General features: G+C 44.1%; 1 protein-coding gene and 1 pseudogene across 2 annotated transcripts in view; one reads left to right on the plus strand and one right to left on the minus strand.

Annotated features, from left to right (window-relative positions):
• Window positions 1–6460: 6460 nt before the first annotated feature.
• Window positions 6461–7266, minus strand: LOC147620318 (protopine O-dealkylase-like; annotated as a pseudogene).
• Window positions 7267–7762: 496 nt separating this feature from the next.
• The window catches only part of LOC147620319 (Nucleotidyltransferase family protein), a 32420-nt gene continuing 22534 nt past the window's right edge, over window positions 7763–17648 (plus strand). The window contains exons 1-3 of one of the 2 annotated variants that reach the window (XR_015261772.1): window positions 7763–9881; window positions 9972–10343; window positions 10587–10815. Coding sequence is in view for 1 of the 2 variants with exons in the window: in XM_086772514.1 (XP_086628640.1) it covers window positions 7899–9881; window positions 9972–10343; window positions 10587–10810 (2579 nt within the window). In the remaining variant the exon portion in view is untranslated. The remainder of the gene's footprint in view (window positions 9882–9971; window positions 10344–10586; window positions 10816–17648) is intronic. The other variant, XM_086772514.1, reaches the window with a different exon arrangement.

Raw genomic sequence — 17648 nt, forward strand, 5'->3', positions numbered from 1 at the left:
GAAGTAAAAGAAAAAAGGAAAGACACTAGAGGAAGAGGACAACTCTCACATCTATGCATCAAAATATGACATAAGCGATTTTGATGATAGCACTCGCAAGATCGAGGCAACCCCAAAAGTTGAAGAAATGGGTCATGCACCAACATAGGCATGGCATTCTTTTACTTGTGGTTCATTGGTATTATTGTTATATTGTTTGGATACTAATGTATATGATTAAGTTATGGATCCAGATAAGCTTGGCAAGATGTGAAGCACCAAATGTGCCATTGTGACATAATAATCCACCTAGCCTAGGTGTTCTAACCCCAATCCAAATGAATTTGCTAGATATGATTTTACTCATTGGTAATGATAATGTAATGTATATATGTGGTGTATGCACTTACAAAATGTATGCTTTATAGGAGTGTCTCATTTTATAGCCACGACAGTAGTCACAGGCATTCCAAGTGAACATCAAAATGCTAGCTCCTCTACTGTTATAGAAGCCTTGGCGCTAACAGGTGTAATAATCAATTGTGACCACATGTGAAAGAATTGTTAAGGTGTGTCTTTTATATCTTGCAATAACAATTAGTGTGTAACTCTACTTAACATGGTGTGGTAGGACATGATTCTACAAAGATGAGGGCATTTGTTGGGGATCCTTTGAAGATAGACCGTGCAATTCAGATCCAAGAGTGTCCATAGGAGCTAGTAATGTCTTTGATATGTTGTAGAAGGTCAACGAGGGAGACAGGACCTTTAGTGTTAAAGGTGTCAATATAAGCACAACGTGTAATTGTATTGTAGTGAGGTTGACCACATGAGGTTCTATTTATGGCTACCCTGATGACATTGTCCCGCCACGTAATCTCTTACATGTGAGTGATGAGATGATTTTCCCTTCATTAAGACCTTATGTGTTGTTGTGTATATGTTGCATGTATATCATTCTTAAGTTTTTTGTGTATGTCATTCTTATGCCACATAGATGGAGAGGAGCCTTTATTGCTTCAGATTTGTGAGACCATCTTAGATGATAATGGCTTTATTATTGTCATCGGTACTATGTATCAAGTGGCATCCATTATATAGGCTGAGCATTTTGGCTTCTCCTTAGACACCTTGGTGAATGTGCGATGTACAATGCAAATTGGAAAGGCGTTTGGATAAGAGGTAAGCAACACTAACCATAGAGGTTGCCATTGAGCATCATTTTTTGCTACAAAAAATCATCTCAAACTCTTTTGTGCAGATACATGCCCTCGTTGATGTTACCTTCATGAGTATAGTTGGACAAAACCATACACAACCTTTCTCACCCAATTATATTATTGATCCTTGCAACATGATGCACTGGGGCAGACGCCCAAATGGGATAGCATAACGAGGTATGAAGCAAACATTTTTGTGCTATAAAATAAGGGCGTTATATTTTTTTATGGAATTAAGAGAGATGTTTTCTTTGCAGGTGGATGTCAGCATGGATATGACTTTTGGGATAGCCTGTTGAAGTGTCATGTAAAAAAAGGGCAAGTAATAGTAGAGCTTTATGTAGGATGTGGAGATTGTGCTATGGTAGCACAAAAATTAGGTACGAACATTGTTTGTATTGATCCCAAAGAGGACGTTGTGGAGGGTGTCTTGATGAAGATTTCCTTGTAGTGCAGTAAACATATTTGTTTGTGAATATTCAAGTGACTGGGTTTAGCCATTGTTTATGATTGTGCCATGATCTTATTTTTCGTATCAAAAAAGAAATAAAGAGGGGGGCGAGAGCAATGCATGTTGGGGTTTGCAATAAGATATCATTCACAGTTGCAAGGATGTTTATGTACAATATGTTATACAAAGCAATTAAGAATCGACATTTTTGGGATATGACTTTTGGGATAGCCTGTTGAACCATCGTGTACAAAAACGGCAAGTGATAGTAGAGCTTTATGCTGGATGTGGAGATTGTGCTATGGTAGCACAAAAATTAGACATGAACATTGTTTGTATTGATCCCAAAGAGGACGTTGTGGAGGGTGTCTTAATGAATATTTCATTGTAGTGCAGTAAACATATTTGTTTGTGAATATTCAAGTGATTGGGTTTAGCCATTGTAGTGCAGTAAACATATTTGTTTGTGAATATTCAAATGACTGGGTTTAGCCATTGTTTATGATTGTGTCATGATCTTATTTTTCATATTAAAAAAGAGATAAAGAGGGCGAGAGCAACGTAGGGTTTTGTAATAAGATATCATTCATACTTACAATGATGTTTATGTACAACATGTCATGCAAAGCAATAAAGAATCGACATTTTATATATTGTGTGGATGAATAAGATAGTGAAGAGTTTGTAGACTCGAGGATCCGTACGCAAAACATGAGTTAAGTGTACTGTGTTGAGAAATGAGAAGGAAATATAGAGAGAGTGAGCAAAGAGAAGGACAAAGAGAGAGAGACAGAGACAGAGAGAGGGAGCGAGAGCAAAGACAAGGGTAGAGAGAGAGAGAGAGAGGGAGGGAGGGAGGATAGAGAGAGTAAGCAAATAGAAGGGTTGAGAGAGAGGGGGGGGAGGAGGATAGAGAGAGTAAGAAAAGAGAAGGACAGAAAAAGTGTGTGTGTGTGTGTGTGTGTGTGTGAGAGAGAGAGAGAGAGAGAGAGAGAGAGAGAGCAAAGAGAAGGGTAGAGAGAGAGGCAGTGAAAGGATAGAGAGAGTGAGTAAAGAGAATCATAGAGAGAGAGAGAGAGAGAGAGAGAGAGAGAGAGAGAGAGAGAGCCAAGAGAAGGATAGAGAGAGAGAGAGGAAGGATAGAGAGAGTGAGTAAAGAGAAGGATGTAGAGACTGAGATAGGGAGGAGAGAGAGAGTTAGCAAAGAGAGAGAAGAATATAGAGAGTGAGATAGGGAGGATAGAGTGAGTGAGTAAAGAGAAGGATAGAGAGAGTGAAATAGGGAGGATACAGAGAGTGAGAAAAGAGAAGATATAGAAAGAGTGAGAGGGGGAGAATAGAGAGGGTGAGCAACAAAGAGAGAGAAGGATAGAGAGAGTGAGAGGGAGGGTGGGAGAGTGAAAGGGAGATGAAGGAGAGAGAGAGGGGGGGAGGGAAGAGGGTGCGAGAAGGAGAGAGAGGGAGAGTGGAAGAGTGAAAGGGAGACAGGGAGGGAGGGAGAGAGGGATGAAGGAGAGATGGGGGGGGAGGGAAGAGGGTGGGAGGGGAGAAGGAAAGAGAGGGAGGGTGGGAGAGTGAAAGGGAGGGAGTGAGAGGAAGGGACGATGGGTAATAGATAGAGAGAGAAAGGAAGAAGCAAGGTTGGTGGTGTAGAGGGGGCTAGGCTAGGCTAGGCAGTGGTGGGCAGAGATGGTGGTGGCAATAGTTAGAGAGAGATAGTTCGAGTAGAGAGAGAAGACAACCAAGAAAAGCTCCCTCAAAATCACACTCCTAGGATGTATGTATTACCGTCCTCATATCCGCATATGTCATTTGATCACTAGTAGTGGGATGATAATACCTCTGATTAGAGGTACATCTGAAAACTTATGGTTTCCCTCTGCATCGCTTTGTGTATTGGTGATGCTTAAGTGGTTGCCTTGGGCATCCTTGTATTGGCCTATATTGCCTTGATTGACTCTAACTCTCCTTAAGAAGAAACTGTTTATCACATTTGGAGGTTAAGTCACAAATGGTTCCGTGTGAGCTCTCGAACTCTTGAAGACTCCATTAGGTCCTTATTCCCGGCACACCAACAAACGGTCGAATACTAGGGGAGTCTCGTGTAGGGATGTACATATTTTCCTCTGAATCTACATAAAACTCATGTCTATTATGTAAAGCAACGATAACTTTTGGGTTATCTAAGATCTCTGATTCACACCCTGGCATAGCCAAAAGTGACCATCGCTCTAAGAGCACTCCATTATGGTCAATATAGATGGGAACCCTTACAGTTCCATGATAACCATAGCATTGTAGCACATAGTTTCATTTGCATTATGAGTGTGAACTTGTTCCCAACATTCTCACTGATGGCTTGTCTCTCTCCACTAGGACGAGCTTCTTAAGCTTTTTTAGCCGTTCTCGATGATTCAATCATGAATACATGACGCTCACCTTGCTCTATGCTCACTTGTGAAAGCTTTACAAGATTTATACCTCACAATACTAATCTAGACTCTTTTGTTGTGAAGGACTCTTCACTTGCTTCTAAACTAATGTCTAGCACAATAAGGAAGGTCGATTCTACTCTTGCTTGGTTCAGTACCACTCCCAAATGGAGGCACGTGAGTCTCATATTTAAAGGTCGGGTTAGAATGGGATTGGGCAATGATTTCGTGTTATCACAAATGTATAAGCACTTAATCACAAGTGATTTGGCCTGATCACAAATATATAAGCACTTGATTCAGCACCAAAATTGCTTGCAAATTTTTTTTAATGATTTTAAAAGTTTTTAATGCATTTTAATGGTCTTTCTTATAATCTTTTAAAAAAAATATTTTTGATAATAAAATAATAAAATTAAAAGAAAAAACATGCAAAATGTAATATATATCAAAATAATATACAAGACCACATATACAATATGTAAGCAGTGATAGTAATATAGTATAGTATTATTTATAATTCCACAATATGTTTATATAATATAGTGACCTTGTATGTAACTAGAATGCTTTGGTAGCCTTATCCACATGTACGAGTGCACGAGTGTGCTTGAACAAACATGGAGTGATCGAACGAACATGAATCTGTACACATACTTGGAAAGGGTGCTAGCGGCATGTACGCTATCAATGAGCTGCATGCCTACACTTATGAATGATGGAGATCTCGAAGTACTTCACAAAAAGGATAATTACAAATTGATTAGCACATCTGAATCTGAGTTACACATCGTTGTTCAAGTCATATAAATTTTGTGCTTGTTTGTGTGACTATACATAAAGTATGGTGGGGAGTGCAAATTATAGTTATGTGTAGATTATTACAGAGCCATTGTCAAGATTTACATTTCTGTTTTAGATTTGAATAAGTTTATGCTACAGAATTGTGAAGATTTCTAAGCAGAATACAAATTGAAGCAAATATTATGTACTCTGAAGCTTTGAAGAATCTTGGTGCAAATTTGTTAAGTTTACAAGGATTTCAAACAACATCATAAACAATTTCATCAACATTGAAGGATTTCTGCAATTTCAAGAAAATCTTGGTCCCAACTTCAACATTATTGGCCAAGATCAACATACAACAGCAATAGCTCAGCAACAAAACCAGGAAAGTCAATAAGTTTTAGCTCTATTGCTCTTCTGCAAGCATTCTCAAGGCTATCGATCAATAAAATTACTGAAAATGCAACATGCATGTTGATGGCGCAGTCCTCCCCATAATTTTATAAACGTAAGGGAATGTGCCCTTCCCCTATTTCCCAAATTGCACTCTTGGTATTGAAAGTGGACCAAAGATACACCTTTAGTGTTGAAAGTGGCTTAGTTTGTTCGAATATAAAACAGAGAAAATAGGAATACCTTTGTCAACCTACGATATTGAAGTTGATGATGTGACGAGTCTCGTATGATATTGTTTCACAATTGCTGATTAATGTAGAGCTATAACCACTGTCGGTGCATGCACGAGTTATCTTTGACCTCGTAACCAAAGCCGCAATCTGCAAAAAAACATTCAAATCAAGAACAAAATTAAGATGCAAGCAAAGCTTCTACTGCAAGTGGCTATCAAGGCAGCTTGATCAAATAGCTAAGCCTAAAGAGGCATTCTTGAGGAGCTTCTTGCTCGGGATGTTATCTCTTAGAGTGTATAATTGCAAGAGATACGTACAACATCGCCAAAGTGTGGTGCTTTGGTGAGAGCACCACACTTGTACATATCAAGCACAGTCCTCTAAAGTAACGTTTGGGTACCCTGTCCAAGAAGGGTGCAAAAGGATTGCTTTCGACTAGAGCTAGATCTTTCTTTATATAGATTCTTGGGAAGGCCTGGTGGAAGCATGAGTAGATTAATATATGAGCCATCTAATGGTGGCACGACTCTTTGGTTTTACGAGTACCCAACAATGCTATAGTTGCCCCTCTACCTCTCCCCATAACTCCTTGAGACAAACCATTCTAGTTTGCATTTTTTTGCAGACGAAGAGCTGAGTAGGAAGGAGAGGAGGAAGAAGGGGCGATGGGGATAAATTCACGAGCATTAGGGTCTAAAGAGTTAGCTGCCAAAAGAGAAGGGGTGAGAATTGATATTGTTTAAAAGAGAGTCTTGCTGCTCGCTATGGCGATTTTGGATTAATATCTGCTTGATTCGTATGCGGAGAAGAAGAGGTGTTGTAGGTGGCGATGAGCTTATGCTATGAGTTGCTTTCTTATAGCTAGTCACATATACAAGATGGTAATAGTATGTATGTAAGAAACAATTAGCTGCGCACCTCCAAGGTTAGGGAAGGGGGTTTTATTGTTGAAATGCATGTGGATCAATTCACAACCTTCTCTCCAATTTTGTCAATTTCAATGGTAAGCTTCATGGCGTGGTCATAGAATGGCGTGGTCATAGAAGCAGATGGAAGAGAGGGCAGGGCGGTCAGCTTTGATAAGTTGTGGAGTCGGGTTCACAACAGCCTCTGGGTGCAGGTCATAAAAAAGCGACGATGGATACACATCTCCTGTTGGTGTTCACCATAGCCTTGTGCTAAATGCTCTCGTAAATGCCATTGCTCAAAACCTGCGACACACCCAGCATGTAAGAGCAGATTTTGCATTACAAGTTTGTACAAGCGTTACCTCCACCATGTCTGCTACATTGATGATGTACTCCCAAGGGAGAGGCTTCACAGGGTACCACTCACCATCTTTGAGCACTTATAGCTCACCACATCCTCTAATTGCTAGAGGCAGGTGACCACCCCCAAGTCAGTGTGCTTGTTAGCCCTCATGGCCTCCGGGCTGGGGCAAGGAGGGTAGTGGTTGATGAGAAGGTCCTGATGCAGCCCTCGTTGATGTAGTTGGGTGGAAGCCTTAGATTGATCAACAAACACTCTAGTAACCTCTCCGCCAAACCCTTCATCTCCACGGTGTATATGCTAATCACATCCCTACACCATCATCATTCGCCCTAATAAATGAGCAACTTCCTTATTGTTTTGCTAATTTTTACAATCCTAAAACAATGCATATAATCCCCAGTAGGTACAAAGTGGTCAAGAGACGATTACCTGAAGACACAAGCCTCGTGCATGAGAGCAAGAGTGCCCGCTCTTTTGTCACCCTTTAGGCTGGCCATGGCTAGGATCTTGTCACTAGACCTAGTGGGGGCAAAAGCATGTTTATGCTCTTCAGGCAGGATGAACTTTTGAGGAATAACATCCACCTTCACAGTCCCAGAGCTAGCTTCTTAACAAGGTTAGACTCCATGAGCGTGGTCACACAGGGGGTGCATAGAGGGAGCCATTGCTACAAATTTGCCACCTAAAGCTTTGCCGATCTTTTCTCGAGCTCAATCGTGATGAATTGTCAGAAGTGAAACTAAACCAACTATATAAAGGAGTTCGCTTGCATGGCCGATTTGCAGCCCATGCATGAGCTTTTGTGGGGCGAGAGGCCGCACACACACCCAATTCAATGGTAATAGGGCACTATAGTGTACCAGAAGAATGTAGTTGAGAGAGCTTTTGAAGCAAAGCTTTTTGAGCTATTTTTAGAGAGCTTGTTATTTCAAGAAATTTTGATAATTTATATTATTTACATTTTCTCTCCTTTCATGCTTTTTCGCAAGGATGGTAGGCTACTCAAGGTAAAAAATTTGATGCTATTAAACTGGCTATGGTTTCTTTCTCTTTCCTTTGTCCTGCTTACCCACGCTCTGCGATGCCTCCCCATCGCTAACCCTATTTTAACCCTGCAGAAGCTCATTTCATGGCGAGCCCGTCCTCTCGACCTTCTCTGCAGAAGCTCCCTCAGCCTCCCCTTCCTCCTCCTCCAGCAGCATCACCACCATCCGGCAGTGGCGGAGAGTACCTTCTTCATTTGCTGCAGCAAGGACGCAGCCCTGATTACCCTAGCGATGCTGATGGCAGCAGCAGAAGCAACCACAGCAGCTACAGCGATGGCGACGTCAACAGCAGCCGCCACCACAGTGGTAGCAGCGGCACTTTCAGCAGAGCGTCTTCCTTGGAAGCTGCCGCAATCGAAGAAGAGCAGGCGAGATGCCATCTTCAGCAGGACCCTGCGGTTGCCGCCATGGGACCTAGCCATCGCCTTGCCGAGGTCAGTACCATCATCAACGGCAATAACAACGGAAGAGGTTTTCTGCCACTGCAAGAGCATCATCATCATCATCATCATCTTCGTTTGTCAGTATCCCCCTCTCCTCTCTTTCCTGCTGCAATTCGGCCCCCTCTGCCGGATCATTTCTTGCCCTCCCCCTTGGATCCCCTTTTCCGTCCAGCACCGAACCAGTTCTTCAGGCCATATCCATACGCGCAGTTTCTAGTCGTAGATCATAACCCTTATGTGTGTGTTTCCCCTCCCGCTTTTGCGCATACAGGACTACTTAACCCTAACAGGCTGCAGGATATGGCTTGCAGTTTGGCACATGCTGGATCAGAAAACCCTAAACATTTTTCCCATACTGGGATAGCAAACCCGCAGGATATGGCTTACCCTAACCCTCTTCTCCCGGCTCACAAAATGGTAGAGTCTTCGTCAGGGAACGAGCAAGTTTTGACTCTGCAGAAACCGCAAATATTTACCCAGTTTGGCTCCATTGGAGTGGAGATTGCTCAACAGCCCAGTGGTAAAGAATGTGTCTCATTTACAGGGTTATCCTTGTCAAATCCATCTCTTTTTGAGAAATCCTTCCTTCCAGACGAGTCTGCAGGAGTTCTTTCCTCAACTCAGGCCTTGAAAGGAAACCTTGCGAAGGGCCATGGCCCCATTGGTCCTATGAAGCGAGAAGAGGAGCATGTTTCTCGTGATTTGAAAGCAAGCCTGGAGCCAGCTGTAAGTGTCGGTTCTAGTGTCCGTCAGCAAAGTGTGTTGAGGCCTGTTCATGCAAAAAATTCCGATATGTCTGGGAGTTCGCCTTCTCTTGTTATGGACGGTGTAGTGCAATTGTCAAAAGAGTCTGCTTTACCCATATATGGTGTTGCCAATGCACCTCAGGGTGCAGCAAATCCATCTGCCAGTCAGCAAAAACCAAATTTTGACACCAGTCTTCTGAATGCTAAGGAGAGCTTGGCTAAGGTTTTTGATTGCGAGGGCACACATGGAACTCAAATTAAGCCAAGACCCAAAGGGCCTCAGAAAGTTCAGGATGGATTAAGAAAGGGACACGACAGGACTAGTTCCGGGCACTGGGTTGTTGTGACGAAAGATAAAAACGATGAGGATGTTGTGAGTGGAATGGAATTGGCAGAAACTCCAGAAGAACTATCTAGCAAGACAAATGACGATCTAAGGAAACGAAGAGGACAAGCTCAGGAATGGAGATTGAAGCAGTCAAATGCTGCAAGTTACACACAATGGCAGAGCCCAGATTCAGGCATCACCAAGTCCAAGGATTCTGTGAAGAAGAACAGTAGAATAAGAAATAAGTTGCCACTTCAGCAGGGCCTTGCAGGACTTCCATCTGGTACCAAGGTGGACTCTGCACCTAGCTCAGCCACAGAGCAATCAAAGCAGGCTCTGCACACTGCACCCATTGACAAAGTTGAGTCAGTGATGGTGGCATTAGATGTTGAACTCCCTAAGACAGATGGGGGCTGTAAAAATGCTGCCAATGCAGAGAAAGGGGAAACAATATTGGATTCCATCAGGTTTTTAGAATTTGAAAAGGACAATGAAGCAGAAGAGGAATTTGGAATCAGACACGAGTTCACGGGTTCTCTTATCCCTCAGGTAAAATTATAAGACTCTCTGAAGCAGACAAATGCCAATGACTGCCTAATGAGCACCTGCACACTAATAATGTTTTCTTGGGATATACAGGATCCAAACTCTGATGTCAGGCAACTTGACGATAGGGTTGCTCGGTTGATAAAATTCAATAGAAGAGATGTACTGAATCGCCGTGACATGGAAAAATGTACTAGTGAGTTTCTCTCCATTTTCCAAACGTTGATACCTCCTGTAGATGAGGAGCGAAGGAGGAAGCAACTTCTTTCGATTCTGGACGAACTTGTCTCAGGAATCTGGCCTGAGGCTCGTCTTTATCTATTTGGGTCTTGTGCCAATGCATTTGGAGTGTGCAACAGTGACATTGATGTTTGCCTTTCCATTGATGGTGAAAGTTCAAGCAGATCAGAGTTGGTTCGCACATTAGCAGACGTCCTTAAAGAGAACCATATGCAAAATGTTCAGGTTCATTTTTTTCTATTTGATGATGGTGTTGTTGATGATTACATCATTGGTGCAGGCCAATAGATAATTTAGGCCTTCACAGATATACCTACCCAACAAAAATCTGTGATAAGCATGGCCGTTGGCTTGTTGCCTTGGATGGGCAACATCCAGGAGTCCTGGTGCCCATGCTGGTTACATCTGTGAAGGTCCTCAATCTTTTTTTGCTGTTGAGTAAATTTTTGACTGTTTTTTTTTTTGCAGGCATTAACTCATGCTAGAGTTCCCATTGTGAAGTACTCAGATCCAACAACCGGCATATCTTGTGACGTCTGTGTTAACAATATGCTTGCTGTTGTGAATACAAAGCTTTTACATGATTATGCTCAGATTGATGTGCGATTGCGGCAACTAGCTTTCATGGTGAAGCATTGGGCCAAGTGTCGCCAAGTAAATGAAACATATCGGGGGACACTCTCGAGCTATGCGTATGGTGCCTACATACTTATGATTTTATATTTTTCTCTTATATTTTCTGGCTGGCTTGTAGTTTAAAATTTATAATTAAGTTATATGACTTCTATGATTCTGCTCTAAGGAGTTAAAGGCAAAAAAGAAGAGTTATCTTCTTACATAAGGAGTTATCTTCTATGATTCTGCTCTAAGGAGTTAAAGGCAAAAAGAAGAGTTATCTTCTTACATAATGCTAATTACTCATAGATTGGTCTGAGGCCTTGGGCTGTCATAGTGGAATCTTGCATGCCACTGTCATGTGCATGTTTGCCCATGGACATATCTTGATGCTAGTCTAGAAGGGGGCAGCCAGAAAAAGATGATAAGAACAAGAAGTTGGAGCATAAAGTGCAGATGTGGTAGTAGTGGACTAGGAGAAGGACATGAAGAGGACATAGTAACATGGGATGGGGAACGGGGACGGGGACGGGGACGGCAAAAGGCAGGGAACGGGGACGGGGGGACGGGGACGGCATATGGAATATGCAATTTATTGACTACAAGCACACTAAATAAAATAACATTTATGTTTTTACACTTTGAACATTCAAGGCATCACTTTAAATGTGCAATACGTGGCGCAAACACCGAACAGGCACTAATAAGACTTAAGTACACCGACAAAGTTCAAACCAATATATAAGCATGGAATGATGATCACTATCAAATAACAAAAGACTAGTGTCTACAATGCACATAAGGTGCTAAGTCAAGACTCAAAAGTAAAAACAATGAAACATAGCTGAGTCAAGACTCAAAAGTAAAAGTAAAAACAATGAAACATAGCTAAATGATAAATCATAGAGGCTGCAATGCTCAATTGGAGGCTGGAGCGTGAGAAGTATTGGCGTTATGATCATGGCTGCCTACATGACCATTCTGAAAGGTAGTGGCATCATCCTTTGGGCTCTGTTGTGTCTCCACCTGTTCATTTTCCTCCTCTTGCTCCATCTCCCACTGAGTAAAGGGATCTGCCTTTGCAGTCGCACCCTTGCAAAGCATTCGGAAGTTTGCGCTTACAAAGACAAGATCATTGGCCTTTTCTACACCAAGGCGGAAGCTGCTCCAAACAAGAGGAGCTTACAGCTTGGCTGAGAATGCGGACAGCCAAGTGTTGCAGCTCAGGCCCATCTGAACCATAGTCTTCCCACCACAAAGCAGCCCCAACCTTCAACCTATCGTCTTGTGCATCTGCACAACCAAAAACACCACGAAAGGGCTTGTATGCAGCAAGCTGGTCTCTGTTTTTGCGCCTAATGTCTCCATCTGGCACTAGACGATCCAAGATACGCCTCCAACCATCACTGACCTCTTTGTCACCCTCCTGTCCATTACCCTGAAACTCAGGGTCCACCATATATGCAGCTGCATGCATTGGAGAGGCATAGTAGTTCCCCCTCGTCACACATAAGGAACGAATCTCCTCGTATCTGTCCTCATTGGGCTCTAACTCTTGCAACTTCTCTATCAGTCTATCCATTGCCTCATACACCTTCCCGATGCATGGCTGCATAGTATCTACAAGCCTCAACAAGTGGACAATAGGCCTCACCATAGCATCAATGCGTTTCACATCCTCCCAAAAGGAAGTGTTCTCTGCATGCTCCCTGCATAATATGCCTATGGCTGTTGAAGCCAATGCAGAAGTGGTGAACTCATCGCTGAAGAGCTGCCTCAATGCACCACTGCACTCCCTCAAGCGGGCCAGCATCAAGAAGTCGAAGGCAAATCGGGTGTCTGAGTATTTGAGAAGTGAGAGCCTTGATTTCTTGGAGAACTCGTGGCGGAGGAACTGGTGGTTCAAGACAAATGTGACCATTTGATTGGCCTCCTGAATGATTGGCTCAATCCATGACTTCTTTCCAATATCCTTTAAAAGATTGTTCAAACAATGTGCCATACAATATGACACAGTCATGTGTGGATACATGCTCTCAATAATAGCTCCAGCTGCCCTATTTGCAGCCTTGCCATCTCTGCAACAAAACCCACCACACATTCCGGGCCCATGAGCTCAATGCCACTTGCCCACTCTGCTGCAAGCATGTTTGCACTCTTCCCTGTCCTTGAGGCATCATGTGAAGCAATAAAGTACATCTCGCCATGGGAATATGCAATGAGACCATGGATGGACCGCTTTCGTGCCACTCCATCCATCTGCAATGAGTGACACTCCATTCTTTGCCCATAGCCGCTTTGTGTTCTCTGCAGCTTGCTCGACAAGGCGCTTCTCCTTGTCGAGCAATGTGGTGCGCAGAGACTCTGATGATGGGGGGGTGTAGTTTGGACCATACTCCCCAATCCTCTTCACCATAGCCTTGAAGTACTCGGATCTGATTACAAAAAGAAACAAGTGAACTTTCAAGAATGAAACTTAGAAAAATCATGTTAAGAGGGAAGAGTCAACTTTCAAGGCTTACCTAGCAGTATGGAAAGCAATATGGTCATGGAAGAAGAAACGAGCCACAGCTTTATCAACCTCTTCCTTCTTAGGATCCCAACTTCCCTCAAGTGTACTCTGTCGCCGCGCCGGTGTGGGCATCGCAAAGGAACCTACACCATGTGGCCGTGGTGTAGATGTGGTAGATGCACCCCCTGACCCTGAAACAGACCAATGCGCTCAAGAAGCTCCCTTCTCTTCTCCGATGTGATTCCTGTGCAAAATCGAACCTCGTGCCCGGACTCATGCATAAGGTGGGCTCTCACTTTGTCTGACCCACTCGTCCGCCTATAGGGGCAAAGCTTGCAAGACCACGGGTGTGAACCTCCTCCACTTCCAGGGCGGTTGGCATTAACCTCTTCCCACCATGACCAACCATCGGTTCTTCTAGCACCACCATGACGTGCGGAGCCGAAGGTTGGTTGCTTGTGAAGAAGATGCCATGAGAGAGGGTGAAAGTTGAGAGAGAGAGAGAGAGAGAGAGAGAGAGAGAGAGAGAGAGAGAGAGAGAGAGAGAGAGAGAGGGAGTGGGAGAGGCTAGAGCCTAGAGAAAGCTTGCGGGTTGAGACTCGAGAGAGAGAGTGAGGGAGTGGAAGAGAGAGAGAGAGAGAGTGGCCCGTGGGAGAGGGAGTGGGAGAGAGTGAGGGTGTGGGGCCTGGCCCTGGGCACTGGGGGAGAGAGAGAGAGAGAGAGAGAGAGAGAGAGAGAGAGAGAGGCTAGAGCGCTTGTTGCTTAAGCCTTAAGCTCTAGAGTGGGGCGGCTGGCCAAGAGTGAGAGAGTGGGAGAGAGAGAGAGAGGAGAGCACTCAGCACAAGCCTTATAGGCTCAGGTCACGGGTGATGGCAGCTAGGCCAGCCAGTGTGAGGAAAGCAACGAGCAGCTGCCAGCCACCAACGGGAGGAAAGCAACGGGCAGAAGCAAAGGGCAGATGCGAAAAAAAAAACGACAAAAAAAGCGAAAAAATGGCAGGAAAAAAGCAAAAAAAATGGCGCAAAAAAACAGCGAAAAAAAACGGCGTTCCGTTCCAGTCCCGTCCCTGACCTGCCCGTCCCGTTCCGCTGTTCGTGGGATGGCGTCCCCTTGTGACGCATTTGCCCGAGGCGTCCCCTCCGTCCCCAGGCCATGCCGGAACGAATCGTCGATTTGGGACGGCGTTTCCGCGTCTCGGCCCTCCGTCCCCTGTTACTATGGAAGAGGATGCTGTCGTGCATAAAGGGGTGACGGCTGCAAGGACAGGAGCTGTCGGTTGCACACAGGAGAGTCGGTTGTACTAGGGGTACTGTTGCTGCAGGAGCATCAATATATTCGATTTAATGTCGAGTCAGTTGGCCGACAGCAGTCGGCCAGTTCTCCAAGTGTCCAAAGGGGCTATAAAAGGGCACATGTGCTCAAGGATAGAGTCATTCATTCCACTAGGGAATGGGTCCAAGTTTAGGACTGTTTTGGTGATTTACACCTTTTCAAGAAGGCAGTCTTTGGTTGTAGATTGTAGGTACCTTTTTATACCATATGAATATACTGAATTTCCAGCATATCTCTCTCTCTCTACTCTCCCTTTTGTCTGCGTTTTTGCATCAGCATGTTCTCAGTAGTGTTTAGGGCTGAAAGAAGACCCCCAGAGCTTCCGCGTATTACATTGGTATCAGAGCATCAGGCTCAGCAAAGCTAAACACTGATTCAGTCCTATATGATGGTGTACATGTCCAAGGTACAGGAAAGTGCATGGGTACAAAGCCCAAGGCAAGGAACACAAGATCGGGAAGAGCTCCTCGGAGGTTTGTTGGTGGTGTTCCACAAAGCCAAAGGGTGTTAGTCCTGTGAGCCAAAGGATGTCAGTCTTGTGAGCCAGATAGGTTCTCGGGCAACGGTCCCAAGGGAGGATTATCCTCCAAGGGGTGATGTGAGAGTGCCAGACTCATTTCTCAGGAATGAAGACCAAGACAGTGTTCAGAGTCAGGGCAGGAATGGATTGGGGACTGGAAGGAACAGATGCATAGATATTATTTAGAGTCAGAGTGGTTCTGGAGACCGGGCCGGGTTTTCAGTGAAAAGGGTTGCCAGAGATGGATGGATGAGAGAGGGACTTCGGGAAAAGAATGGGATGATGACAGTCATCCAAGAACAGATTGGAATCCCGTCATCAAGTTTAGCAGAGGGGGATGTCATGTGCATGTTTGCCCATGGACATATCGTGATGCTAGTCCAGAAGGGGGCAGCCAGAAAAAGATGAATTTTTAGATAAATTTATTTATCTATGAGAAATAATTAAATGTTAAAAGAGGAATTCCTATTACATTTGGAATTCCATCATTGGATGGGAAAAGAGAAATTCCCAGTATATTGAAATTATGGGATAATTTATTTAAATTCAAAGATGAATTTTTTGATAAATTTATTTATCTATGAGAAATATTTAAATGTCAAAAGAGGAATTCTTAAGACATTTGGAATTCCATCATTTAAACGGGCAAAGAGAAATTTCTAGCATATCGAAATAATGGATATTTTAATTTAGATAAATTTATTTTATGAGAAATAATTGATGGGAAAAGAGGAATTCCCATGACATTGGAATGTAAATAATTAAATGCAAAAAGAGGAATTCTATACCAGGGATATTGTCAGCTGCTGCAGGAGCATCAATATATTCGATTTAATGTCTAGTCAGCTGGCCGACAGTAGTCGGCTAGTTCTCCAATTGTCCAGAGGGGCTATAAAAGGGCGCATGTGCTCAAGGATAGAGTCATTCATTCCACTAGGGAATGGGTCCAAGTTTAGGACTGTTTTGGTGATTTACACCTTTTCAAGAAGGAAGCCTTTGGCTGTAGATTGTAGGTACCTTTTTGTACCATATGAATATACTGAATTTCCAGCATATCTCTCTCTCTCTCTCTCTCTACTCTCCCTTCTGTCTGCGTTTTTGCATCAGCATGTTCTCAGTAGTGTTTAGGGCTGAAAGAAGACCCCCAGAGCTTCCGCGTGTTACATTGGTATCAGAGCATCAGGCTCAGCAAAGCTAAACACTGATTCAGTCCTATATGATGGTGTACAGGTCCAAGGTACAGGAAAGTGCACGGGTATGAAGCCCAAGGCAAGGAACACAAGATCGGGAAGAGCTCCCAGGAGGTTTGTCGGTGGTGTTCCACAAAGCCAAAGGGGATGGTAGTCCTGTGAGCCAGATAGGTTCTTAAGCAACGGTCCCAAGGGAGGATTATCCTCCAAGGGGTGATGTGAGTGCCAGACTCATGTCACGTGCATCCTGCACTTGGATGCCACGTAGACATTTCTGTACAGAAGGTGCAGGACCTGGGATGGTGAACTGGTCCCATGTGAGCCCAGTCCGGGACGAGTCAGCCAGGGATCCATCTCAGTCGTCCGAGGTCAGGTGTGCATTGTCCTGCACATGAGTCCAAGGTCAGGTGTGCACTGTCCTGCACATGAAACAGTGCCAGTCCGCGCTGTGAGTCTTCCTCTAGAATGATGTCAGTGATTCTATGTATTTGGTATGGTACCGGATGCCAGATCACTGAGTAGTTAGTGTTTAGAACAAGGGGCCAGCCCATAGGGCTACCCCGGATCTTAGTGTGGGCATGGGAATGGTGTGGAACCACCCCCATGAGGGCCAGGAAGGCCCAGGCTGAACCCACCAGCCATGGAGGGGTTGTAGGACAGCCCTAGGGCAAGAATAAGGCAGATTCCAGGAGTTTACAGCCTTTACATGGCTGTAGGGCAAGTATGGGGCAGCCCATACAGGCTGCCCAGCCCTTGGAATGTGGGCAAAGGCTGTGCCCAGCACTCTGGAAGCAGGCGCTTCACCTCCCAGCCAGTTAGGAATAATGCGCAGCATTTTATGGATTTAATTCAGCATTTATTGCTGTATTTTCAGCAGTCGTGGGACATTTAAGGTTGGCCGCCTGGGTTTATGCTGGCCGACTGCTCATGAGGAGTAGTATAAATAGCCTTGCCCACAATCCCATTCAATCATCTCATTATTCACCAAGAGCTCAAGCAAATCAAGGGCTAGACAAGCCAAGGGAGTTGCTAAGCAAAGGGGTGGAGTACTGAAGGTCAAGGGCAGGGATTTCCCAGCCAAGAAAGGTCAAGAATTCTGTATTTTCTTTTCAGATTCACATCATTCTAATAAAGCAGATACACCATCCGTGGTGGGGGCCCTACAGAGGGTAATTGGGACCCAATACTGTGTCCTCTCCATCTCTCCCTCCCTCTCTCTCTATTTTCTGCACATCTCCTTTCAGTTTGTGCGTTAATTTCCGTCGCGAAAAAAGTGTTGAATTCTGAGTATTGAAGTTACCGATTCTTCTCCGAAGCTTCCGCATGTTACAACTCATTTCTCAGGAATGAAGACCAAGACA

This window comes from Cibotium barometz, chromosome 32, assembly GCF_041138505.1.
Source record: "Cibotium barometz isolate CiBa-2024 chromosome 32, ASM4113850v1, whole genome shotgun sequence".
Classification (NCBI taxonomy): Eukaryota; Viridiplantae; Streptophyta; class Polypodiopsida; order Cyatheales; family Cibotiaceae; genus Cibotium; species Cibotium barometz.